Here is a 12,745-nt window from a genome sequence, read left to right as displayed (position 1 = left end):
GCACACAGTCAATTTCATTGTACGGCTGTGCAATGACAAAAATGATCTTGAATCTTGAGAAGCAGATCACCAGTTTCTACAATAAACAACTGAATCACAAACCTCTTGTTTCATGACAAAAATTTGAAATTCACCATGATTAATGTGCATTTATCTTGAAAAGGCAATGAGAAAGTGTGTGTGTGTGTGTGTGTGTGTGTGTGTGTGTGTGTGTGTGTGTGTGTGTGTGTGTGTGTGTGTGTGTGTGTGTGTGTGTGTGTGTGTGTGTGTGTGTGTGTGTGTGTGTGTGTGTGTGCGTGCGCCCATGCGTCTGTCATATTATCCAGCTCACCTACCTAAAAATATCACCAGTGAGACCATTTCAGATCCATGGTACAGTCTTTATGCTTTCTGTGTACAAAGACACACACACACACACACACACACACACACACACTGTTCACTGACTGAAACGAGGTTCCCTTCTTGCCGGGAAACAAATCTGAATTAGGTGAGTACTTTTTTTTTGTTGATGTTCTCTTTAAGTTGAATCCTTAACTTCTACAAATTAACAACTTCATAAATATATTGGTGACAAATTTAACAAAAACTCACCAAAATAGTGAATCTATCTTTTTGTGAGTTTATTCAAGCATCATTTTGTCATGTTTTTCACAGTAAATTGATAAAGTTGCCTTACCTTATTAAATCATTAAATAAATTAAATATTTTTAATAAGAATGTTGACACATTCAGATATCGTGATATTTCAAGTACTGCATCAATATTTTAAATGATTTTTTATGTTAATTTTTCAGTGATATAGGCGGATCATAGACTGTGACAAATGGCAGGATGCCTCCTTCAGGTCCATGAGCATCTTTGGTTTCTCCACCTACAGCACAGGTCAAAGGTCATACCCAAAATCTGAGCTGCAGAATCTGACCTTCACATATCTCACACATTTACATGAAACAACTTCTGAACTTCAGCAGCTTCCTTGTGCATATGAGAGCTATGCCTTTAGCAGTGTGGAGTGTGAATTTTCTGAATGACAAAAGTGAACCGTGTCCTCCTATCTGATGAAGTTCAGAAGCATGAATCCATACACAGCAGTGAAGGTGGACCCAGAAAGTGATTACATCACTCCAGGAACATTGGACCTGGAGCAGCTCTTCTGGACCGGTACCACAGCTCAATATGCACACGTCAATCAGGTGTGGCCACGTATCTACATTGGTGACGAGTGAGTGAAATCATACAATCCAGAGATCCTCCAACATCAATGGAATATGTTTGTGCAGACATCTTCATATTTATGGAAACAGGAAAACAGCTCTGGAGCTCACCGAGCTGAAGGATCTGGGCATCACTCACGTCCTAAATGCAGCAGAGGGAAAGTGGAATAATGTGTTCACTGGTGCTAATTACTACAGCCGCATGAACAACCAGTACTACGGTGTAGAGGCTGATGACAAACCCACATTCCTCATCTCACAGTACTTCTTCCCTGCAGCAGAATTCATCCACGAGGCCCTCAGCCACCCACAGAGTGAGTTATAGTTTGTGTTTTTAACTGCACTAGTTTTGCCTTGCTTTAACATCCCATAGTGTCCGTTTCAAATTACTGCCCTAAAAGTGAATTGTTTCCCCTCCCCTACACTGTGTTGTCAAGCCAGCTGACCACATATTAAATTATGTTAAGCTTGATTTATACTTCTCTGTCTGTGAGCACATGGAGACATGCAACGCCCTGATGCGTCAACGCAAGGGCTCTGCAGCAGGCTCGCAGAGAGTGACAGAGACATGCCTTTTAATAGTCAGAGACAGACACTGTATTCCTGTGATTACCGGTAGTCAGGATTTCACTTCCTTTAAATTCATCAACAGCATCGCCATTCCCTCCTCAAAAAAATTAAACGAGTGATATCTAGAGACAGACATGGAACAGATCGGGTAACGTCTGGATATAAAAGCATCTGCAAATGCATGGGGTGGGGGGAGGGAATTTGCAGTCTCCATGTCATGAACATAATGCTGGAAGTTTGCTTGAAATTACAAATATGGGAAGACGTAGCAAACGGGTAACATACAGGAGTTTCCCTGCCAAAACGGGAGATTTGACAGCTAGGATACTGAGGTCTAAACATCAGTGACAAATTCTGTAAAATGTACCTTTTGCATCCTTTTGTACTGCAATTTGGGTAGCTGCTGCCTCTATACACACTCCAAACGCGAAAAACAACCTTTTCATCCTCTTTCTGTTTAGTTTAAGGAATTACGAGCCTAAAACAAGCTGCCTCCAAAAGTCTCCTTTTGTGATGTCACAAATGGAAAAATTAGAATAGAATCACCTTTCAATCAATCAATCAATCAATCAATCAATCAATCAATACTTTATTAATCCCAGAGGGAAATTAGAGTCTCAGTACACACACAATTCAGAGATCAGACATACATGGGCAAGACACATGACAAGAATTGGTGACTGTGGTCATTCGCAACCTGAATCGCGCTACCATAATAGAGATGAGAGGGTTACGTGAGGATTGGTTCAGGTGGAGGGAAAAAAAAAGGCACTTCAGAGTAATCCTCCACCGGGAGGGCAGCTTTGCTCTGCAAAAAAACACCTCAAACAGATATGCAACAGACTTCTGACAACACAACATAACTTGAGACTCCAATAGGAAGGCAGGGGGGAGCTGGGATCCTGTTTGGTCCCTGTTGGGAGGGAGATCGTGGGAGAAGCGAGGAGCACATTGACTCCTCCAGCTGATGACCTCGCCAGGCTGAAGTCCACCAATCTGAAGGGGGGGGGGGGGGGGGTCGGGTTTTCACAGCATCTGTCTGCATTCCTTTGTGGGGGTTTTAGTTGCTTGCAGCTCAAGGCTTCCAGGGCGTCAGATTCAGATAACAAGAATTTGTTTGGGTCAGGCTGAGATCATTTTCCTCTCTGCCTTCAGTCTTTAAACTGATCATTTCCAGTCCTTCAGTGAAGCCGATTTTGGGTTTTAAGCTTAAACTTGTCCTTACCGTCCAGCGACTCTCTCCGAGATGACATCCATTTTGCGCACTAATACCGGTATCGCAGCTATAACATTGTCCAGCTTACGATTCACCTCGAGTAACGTCCCAGTCTGAGAAGTCTCCACACGGACGGTGCTTTCTGCGGGTGCGGGTCGCCCTCCAATCGCTCCCGTCCTCCAAAATTTCCAGAAAACTAGATATCCTCCCACTCCAATCAGGAGAAATCCAGTGATCATCAGACCAAATATCCACACATCTTCGATGTCCTCAATGGACAGCTGGCAGAGGCATATGATCTTCCACTCCTTCCAGGAATCCAAAATATATCCCACTGGGTGTGTCCCCTGTGGACATGTGGGAGCCCCCTGCTCCGTTCTCATTGTAGAAAAAGTCTTATCGATCGCATTGAATGACCAGTTTATCAGATCCATAGTTAGTAAAAAAAAGTTTTTCAGAAGAGATCCAGAGAAGCTCTCTGTGGGCAGACAGGACAAAGAGCCTTGGGGAAAAAAAAGATAAGAGAGCGAAGTGCCAGAAGAGCACTCTATACACACAAGAGAGAGGTGTTGCTGGAGGAGCAGCGGCTCTACTCAGAGCTCTTCCCAAATATCTGAGCTTCTCAGCCTATAGCAGCATGGGGGAAGGGTGGGAGTGGTCAACTCCTACTTGTATTTTTTTAAGTGACAGAAACCTGAAACTGCTCAGTCTGGGAGGTACTACAAGTGACAAAAATAAAACCGCTGAAATAACTTTATGGAAGAGGAATTTTCTGAAAAGAACCTAATTTTATCGATCATTGAACTAATATAACTCTAAAAAAGTCATTACTTGTTTTCTTTAAGATAATATGTATTCTGAAGAAAATACCAGTCTATTCTATGATCTAAATAGTTGTTTTGTTGTTGCAGGTAAGGTGCTGGTGCACTGTGTGATGGGTCGCAGCAGGTCAGCAACTCTGGTCTTGGCATATCTGATGACGAAACACGGTTTAACGGTAGTGGATGCTATTGAGCATGTGAGGCAGCGTCGCTGCATCCTGCCTAATCATGGCTTCCTAAGGCAACTCAGAGCACTGGACATTTCATTGCATGAGGAAATTTATAGAGGGAAACAAAAGACAAATGACCAATAACTCAGATAAAGCCATACGGTTACCCTGTTGTGCACATATATGCATACATTTTCATAAGCTTATCTGGGTCGGGTTGCGGTACGCTCCACGGGGCACCCCAAGGAGTGAAGTCGAGCACCTTCTCCAAATCCACAAAAACATATGTAGATTGGTCGTGCAAACTCCAGGACCCCCCCCCCCCCCCCCCCCCCCAATGGTGTAGAACTGATGCTGTGATCCACAGCCATGTCAAAAAATACATTGCTCAACCTGAATCAAAGTTCCAACAATTCGACAGACCCTCCTCTCTAGAACCCCTGAATACCAGGGAGGTTCAGTGTGATCCCCCTGTAGTTGGAACACACCCTGCAGTCCCCCTTTTCAAATACGGGGACCACCACCCCAGTCTTCCAATCCAGTAGAACTGCCCCATCTGCATCGACCAACACAGCCCTACAACATCCAGAACCATAAGTAACTCAGAGCAGAGCCTTGCCACTGAGAAACTTTTTCACCACCTCAATGACCTCACACACCAACTCAGGCTATTTCCCCACCATACCAGAGAGGTGACATTCCACGTACCGAGAACAAGCTTCTGCAGCCAAGAATCAAACCGCCAACCTCCCTGCCTTCGGCTACCGCCCATCAAAATTGTGCACATACAGTCAAAGTTTTAAACAGCTCTGTGGAGAAAAGCGTGAAATGAGAAAACACAGCTTGTATATATTTGTACATTTTGGCAAAACCTCATGAAGTGTAACATCAAGTTCTAAGAAAGGCTAATGAATAAAGTTTGTATTGATAAAACTTAGAAAAAGTCAAACACTTTTGTAATCTCTCAAATAAGTCTTGAATAACAGTTTTACGTGTTTTCTGAGAGATGTTCAAAGTTTTTTTCTTAAGACTTTGTAACTTATTCACTTTATTTTGTACCTAAGTAATGCAAAATTCATTTTTGAATTCTGAATTCATCATTCATCATTCAGATGATCCACTGTGTCATGATGTGAAGGTGGAGATGGCAGACCATGTGTGGTGGTGGGTTCAGGAGGCAGAAGAGCAGGCATGGATGAAAAAATAAAAATGGTTTAATGGTGGAACGGGAGCGACGGGACAAAACGCGCATGAACAAACAACAATGATACGACGAAGACAGCAACAAGGAGGGAGGTATAAATACACAGGGAAATCAGGAACACATGGGCAGAGTAATGAGGGACAGGTGAGAACAATAAGGTTAATCAAGGCAGGAGAGACACAGGCCTAGTCCACACGTTGCCGGGGTTTTTTGAAAACGAATATCCGCCCCTCCAAAAACTTGCATCCACACCACCGCGTTTTAAAAACAAACTCTGTCCACACGTACCCGGATAAATACGTTGTTAAGGACATGCCAGACCTGTAGGCGGCAGTACTTCTCCCGTTCTTAACCTCGTCCTTCGTCTGTGGTCTTCCGCAAGGAGCAGTAATTCCGCTTGCAAAAACAAACAAGCAAAAAGCGCTTGGACAATTGATGGATCGGGTAGTGACAGAGCGCAGCTCTGAGGGCATCCATGATGCCGGCTAGTGTAAACACAGGTCGCACACGTGATGTCAGCATTTTTTGTCGCGGAAAGTGACGTTGCGGACCTTAAAACTCCGGTTTTGTCCGTCCACACGCAGACACCCAAAACGGAGAAAACACAGATCTTCACTTTGGCCAGAGTTTTTAAAAAGATCCGTTTTCGTGTGAAAAAACGTTTTCGTGTGGATGACAGGCCAAAACGTAGAAAAATATCTACGTTTTGGCAGATCCCCGGCTACGTGTGGACAGGGCCACAGTCAGGGAGGTCGGGGCGGATCATGACACACTGATGCACGTCAAGCATTCGGGTAACTTCTTTAGAAGTCACCTGTTGGTGTTATTATACTGACTTGTGTGTAAAACTCTAAGTTTTGATACTTTGTACTGATTCAGCAAAAAGAAAAAAACTCTGGCTCATCCCTTGAGTTTAGGGGTCTTTTATAATATCTAGATGATGAGAGTCAGAGTTAAGGCGTAACTATCAGACCACAGCCAAAGTGAAAACAGGTCAGGAACTGGATTATGATTTCCTGAACAGAAATTGTAAATAAATTTAAAAAAAAATTGAGTTTTTTTATTTATTAAAAAAAAAACGCCAAAAACACTAAACAAAGAATCGGTTTTATTTTAAATTCTTGGTCGTCAGACTCACTATTAAAAACAAAATTCACATGTTTATTTCATCTAAAAACAAGCAGAAAATTTTAAATAAAATTTATAAAATCTTAACTCTTGGTCCAGGGTTTATTTAGTAGAGTAAATTTCACTGAATAATCATATAGATCATTTTGTGTGCACACAAAAATTTGCATTTTAAATGTTTAAGTTTTTTTAAGTGATTTATTTTTATTGCTTTTATTTTATTTTATTTTTTTAAGATGGCTGTCTCAGTCATCCTCTACATGTTGGTCTGCTAATTATTTGGAGTGTGTTACAGTAAAGGGCTTGAAAATCTCACAAAAGCAAAGCTAGATCTAGGGGTGAAAAGAAACAACATGAGTAAAATTATGTGAATTATTTCAGCCACACACCTTTAGCAATAAAAAAACAATTCACAATCAAACTATTTACAGTCTCTGTTACTTATTAGTGATCAAAGTGTGACGCACAAAGATGTGGAAACCAATGGAAGCAGAAGACGGCAGTCAGAGAAGAGGACACAACCTCCGTCTCTGTGTCAGCTGTTCGTCCAGCTTCAGGAGGAGCGATAAGAAGTTCCTGTTGGGATAAATGGCTCGTTTTTGTACAACGTGCCTCAAAGCATCTTTCAGCGAGAGACACTTCTTCATCATCAGGTAAACCAGAACCAAAGTGGCAGATCGACTCACTCCCATGATGCAATGCACAAGCACCTTTCCTGAGGAGGAGGACGGAAAATGGAAATTATGAAAATTACATTTGGATAAAGCTGCAGACTTTTACAGTCAGCTTTATTTTACCATCTTTGCTCTTCAGGCCTTTGTGTATGAAGTCTGCAGCAGGTTGGAAGTGTTGGCTGAGGTCAAAGTGGTCTGAGTCTTCTGCTGCGATGCCAGAGTAAACACACGCGTTTCCATAAAAGCTCTGGTCGCCGATGCTGCCCTGCTTGGAGTGTGCTGCGTTCAGGATATGAGTGATGCCCAGCTTACATAATGTCTTTCTGTTCTGTGCCACAGCCCTAAACAAAAGGCACGAGAGAACACAGGTCAATGGCTGGATAAATCCTACAGGAAGCTGATGAATTACTGTGATTAGAAAATATGTGTCTGCAATTATTGTAAAAGAAAAGACTAGTACAGGTGCTAATAAGGTTATTTCACATTCTGCATTTTACAATGCTCCTTAAAAACTTCCACTATGACGAGTTGTTTCTGACTATAACAACAAAAGGCACTCACACATTTCCTATGAACAAGTTGGGCCAAACTTCATCCACAGGTGTGAGCTCCAGCACACAAGAATCCAAGATGACCTCCAGCTCCTTAATGAGCACCAGGTTTTGTTGCTGGCTGCTTCCTGACATCTTCCCTGTTCTCAGAGTGTAACTTATAGTCTTACAGTCACACTCTTCACTGGATCTTCAGCCAGCAGTGAGCGGCACGAGCAGGTGGCTGTTTTTCAAGCGTCCAACTCCAAAATTAGCCTGGCGTGTGTTCAGTTTTTTCCTTTTGACTGGATGCAGATTATCTAATGTTGCTGTTGGATTGATTGGTCTGTTTATCCATCTCTCTCTCTCTCTCTCTCTCTCTCTCTCTCTCTCTCTCTCTCTCTCTCTCTCTCTCTCTGTCTGTCTGTCTGTCTGTCTGTCTCCCTCTCTCTCTCTTTCTCTCTCTCTCTAATCACAAGAGCAACAAGAGAGGGGGCTGAAAACTGCTCAACACTTTAGTTTACAAACGATACAAATAGAACGCTTATGCGTACGGTGGGACGCAAAGGTTTGATCTTCCTGATATTCCTGTATAAATTGTTGGTTGTTACAATAAAATATTACATCATATAGGTGGCACACACAGTGATATTTGAGAAGTGAAACAAAGTTTATAGGATTTACAGAAAGTGTGCAATATTGTTAGACAGGTGCATTAATTTAGGAACTTTTGTCATTTAATTGATTCCAAAACCTTAAGAACTATAGAGTAACTACAGAGATCACTCTAATCTATTATTCATTAGATATAAAATACTGAAATTTCCTGACCTGGTAGAGTGGAAAATATTGCAAATAATGTACAGGGCAGAAACAAGTACTTTACCAACTAATATTCAGAAAATGTTTCACAAGAGAGTGAGTGGATACATGTTAAACAGAATTGATGCCTTTAAAAAATCTAAATTCAGAACCTAAATGAAGGAATGTAATATTTCTGTATATGGTGTAAGATTATGGAATGTCCTTTACAGGTAAATTAAAGAATCAAGTTCACTTCCTGTATTTAAAAAAACATATAAAATCAAATGTATTAAGTGATTATGAAAAGGTAAATTAAAATGTCAATGATTATCTATCTATCTATCTATCTATCTATCTATCTATCTATCTATCTATCTATCTATCTATCTATCATCTATCTATCATCTATCTATCTATCTATCTATCTATCTATCTATCTATCTATCTATCATCTATCTATCTATCTATCTATCTATCATCTATCTATCATCTATCTATCTATCTATCTATCTATCTATCTATCTATCTATCTATCTATCTATCTATCTATCTATCTATCTATCTATCATCTATCTATCTATCTATCTATCTATCTATCTATCTATCTATCTATCTATCTATCTATCTATCTATCTATCTATCTATCTATCTATCTATCTATCTATCTATCTATCTATCTATCTATCTATCTATCTCTATCTATCTATCTATCTATCTATCTATCTATCTATCATCTATCTATCTATCTATCTATCATCTATCTATCTATCATCTATCTATCTATCTATCTATCTATCTATCTATCTATCTATCTATCATCTATCTATCTATCTATCTATCTATCTATCTATCTATCTATCTATCATCTATCTATCTATCTATCTATCTATCTATCTATCTATCTATCTATCTATCATCTATCTATCTATCTATCTATCTATCTATCTATCTATCTATCTATCTATCTATCTATCTATCATCTATCTATCTATCTATCTATCTATCATCTATCTATCATCTATCTATCTATCATCTATCTATCTATCTATCTATCTATCATCTATCTATCATCTATCTATCTATCATCTATCTATCTATCTATCTATCATCTATCTATCTATCTATCTATCTATCTATCTATCTATCTATCTATCTATCTATCTATCTATCTATCTATCTATCTATCTATCTATCTATCTATCTATCTATCTATCTATCTATCTATCTATCTATCTATCTATCTATCTATCTATCTATCATCTATCTATCTATCTATCTATCTATCTATCTATCTATCTATCTATCTATCTATCTATCTATCATCTATCTATCTATCTATCTATCTATCTATCTATCATCTATCTATCTATCTATCATCTATCTATCTATCTATCTATCATCTATCTATCTATCTATCTATCTATCTATCTATCTATCTATCTATCTATCATCTATCTATCTATCTATCTATCTATCTATCTATCTATCTATCTATCTATCTATCTATCATCTATCTATCTATCTATCTATCTATCTATCTATCTATCTATCATCTATCTATCTATCTATCTATCTATCTATCTATCTATCATCTATCTATCATCTATCTATCTATCATCTATCTATCTATCTATCTATCTATCTATCTATCTATCTATCTATCTATCTATCTATCTATCTATCTATCTATCTATCATCTATCTATCATCTATCTATCTATCTATCTATCTATCTATCTATCTATCTATCTATCTATCTATCTATCTATCTATCTATCTATCTATCTATCTATCTATCTATCTATCTATCTATCTATCTATCTATCTATCTATCTATCTATCTATCTATCTATCTATCTATCTATCTATCTATCTATCTATCTATCTATCTATCTATCTATCTATCTATCTATCTATCTATCTATCTATCTATCTATCTATCTATCTATCTATCTATCTATCTATCTATCTATCTATCATCTATCTATCTATCTATCTATCTATCTATCTATCTATCTATCTATCTATCTATCTATCTATCTATCTATCTATCTATCTATCATCTATCTATCTATCTATCTATCTATCTATCTATCATCTATCTATCATCTATCTATCTATCTATCTATCTATCTATCTATCTATCTATCTATCTATCTATCTATCTATCTATCCATCTATCTATCTATCTATCTATCATCTATCTATCTATCATCTATCTATCTATCATCTATCTATCTATCTATCTATCTATCTATCTATCTATCTATCTATCTATCATCTATCTATCTATCTATCTATCTATCTATCTATCTATCTATCTATCTATCTATCTATCTATCTATCTATCTATCTATCATCTATCTATCTATCTATCTATCATCTATCTATCTATCTATCTATCTATCTATCTATCTATCTATCTATCTATCATCTATCTATCTATTCATACATACATACATACATACATATATACAGTATATATCAAAGTTGTTTGTAAGTTCAGTGATCCTTGACCAATTATGAGAAAGAGTACTTAAAGAGGTTATTTTATGATTCGGACATGTAAGGTTGTGTAATGAGTTTACCTTGACAAATTTATGCAACAACCTAATTTTGTTTAAACAATTATTGCACATATTCTGCAAATCCTATAAATGTTGATTCACTTATCAAATATCACTGTGTGTCTCCTAAAGGATATATTTGATTAAAAGTTTTTCTCGTAACCGACGATTTATACAGGAAAATCATGAAGATTAACAAGGCTGCCCAAACTTACGCATCCTTCTCTGTATGTATACACACACACACACACACACACACACACACACACACACACACACACACACACACACAGTTTTTGGTCTAGCTCTAAAAGCTGTTGAAGAAATCGCGTATGGAGGAGAGAAGACTGAGGTGATGATGAATCATCAAGTCGGCCAGAACCAGTGCGGCTGAGCGGCTCACGCCCACAGCACAGTGCACAAAAACCCTTCCTGCAAAAGAAAACAATTCAACTACATTCTTTTTAATCCAACTGAGTAATTTCTTAAACCTGTACCTCCTGATGTTAAAGCCTGGTGAATAAACTCTGCAGCAGGAAAGAAAAAAGGTGAAAGTTCAAAAGTTTGCAGATCGTTGGACGGGACTCCGTAATATTTCACGGTGGTTCCATAGAAGTCATCGCTGCCTTTACAGCAGAGTTTACCATGAGAGGCATTAAGCACATGAGTGACACCCAGCTGACATGAGTGACACCCAGCTGCCAGAGTCCAAATTTGTCGTGAGACATAAACCTGATAAATAAAATGCAAAATGAAAAACACTAATGGAAGTCAAAGGTTCACAAATTTTAAACAAACTACAGGACAAGATGCTCACATGTCTCACAGAAAAAAGTTTGGCCAAACCTCATCCCCATGGCGACATGAACGTGGAGCTGAATGCATGACCTCCTCAAGCTCCTGCAGAGATGGGCTCTCACCTGACACCTTGTATCCTCTTTTGTATTTGTGTCATTTGTCTGCTTTAAGTCTTCTGTAACTGTTGCAGAGTGAGGTCCTTCTGCCTGTCATTTCTACGTTTGAAGTATTCGTACCACTCTGTACTTATCGTGCAGGTCAAATACCCTGCTGTCTGACGCTTTGACACTTCCTCTTTGCTTTGATAGTCACAGACAGGTGGTGCACCATGGACATGTGTTTACAGTTACATGAGTAGTTTGACGGCTAATTTATCTTTCTTTGATATAAATCCAAACTAAATCACACATATTTGGCCTGTTTAAAATTTATACAAAGAAAATAATTTTTTCCTTCACTTCAATTAGTTTATTTTACTCAATTTAACAAATTACATTAATAAATCCAATCACATACTCTCACATTGCTAAGTGTACACAAGTGAAAATGGAGTAAGAATCATTTCAAAACCCACCCCTTTGTAATTGAAAAGTGAGTCATAACCATAAATATTGGTTCATAGCCATATTTATCAAATGAACTTACAGCGTTGCAAGCAATATCAAGCAATTTTCTATAATAAATCAGAAATCTAGGCTGCGCAGTGGGGCAGTGGTTAGAGCTGTTGCCTTGCAGCGAGAAGGTCCTGGGTTTGCTTACCGGCCTGGGATCTTTCTGCATGCATGTTCTCCCTGTGCACGCGTGGGTTCTCTCCGGGTTCTCCGGCTTCCTCCCACAGTCCGAAAACATGACTGTCAGGTTAATTGGTCTGTCTAAATTGTCCTTAGATGTGTGTGTGTGTGTGTGTGTGTGTGTGTGTGTGTGTGTGTGTGTGTGTGTGTGTGTGTGTGTTTATTTGTCCTGTGTGTCTCTGTGTTGCCCTGCGATGGACTGGCTCTCTGTCCAGGGTGTACCCCACCTGATTGCCCATTGACTGCTGGAGATAGC

The 12,745-nt window shown here is 38.8% G+C and overlaps 2 protein-coding genes and 1 pseudogene across 2 annotated transcripts; 1 reads left to right on the top strand and 2 right to left on the bottom strand.

The window, feature by feature from the left end:
* The first annotated feature begins 835 nt into the window (after positions 1–835).
* On the top strand, positions 836–4,138 carry LOC107375604 (dual specificity phosphatase 29). The gene is made up of 3 exons (XM_015944199.3): positions 836–1,225; positions 1,308–1,531; positions 3,915–4,138. Exons 1-3 carry the CDS (start codon positions 1,062–1,064, stop codon positions 4,136–4,138), a joined length of 612 nt encoding a protein of 203 aa, XP_015799685.3. The 5' UTR covers positions 836–1,061.
* A 2,146-nt stretch (positions 4,139–6,284) lies between these two features.
* On the bottom strand, positions 6,285–7,885 carry LOC107375605 (dual specificity protein phosphatase 13A). Its single transcript, XM_015944201.3, has 3 exons — positions 7,562–7,885; positions 7,124–7,341; positions 6,285–7,041 (listed from the first exon to the last, which is right to left on the bottom strand). Exons 1-3 carry the CDS (start codon positions 7,684–7,686, stop codon positions 6,830–6,832), a joined length of 555 nt encoding a protein of 184 aa, XP_015799687.1. The 5' UTR covers positions 7,687–7,885; the 3' UTR covers positions 6,285–6,829.
* A 3,246-nt stretch (positions 7,886–11,131) lies between these two features.
* Positions 11,132–12,034, bottom strand: LOC129166949 (dual specificity protein phosphatase 13A-like; annotated as a pseudogene).
* Between the last annotated feature and the right edge of the window lie 711 nt (positions 12,035–12,745).

Source organism: Nothobranchius furzeri, chromosome 12 (genome assembly GCF_043380555.1).
Source record: "Nothobranchius furzeri strain GRZ-AD chromosome 12, NfurGRZ-RIMD1, whole genome shotgun sequence".
Lineage (NCBI taxonomy): Eukaryota > Metazoa > Chordata > Actinopteri > Cyprinodontiformes > Nothobranchiidae > Nothobranchius > Nothobranchius furzeri.
Note: the sequence above shows the minus strand (reverse complement) of the source record. Positions and strands in the feature narration are given on the sequence as shown.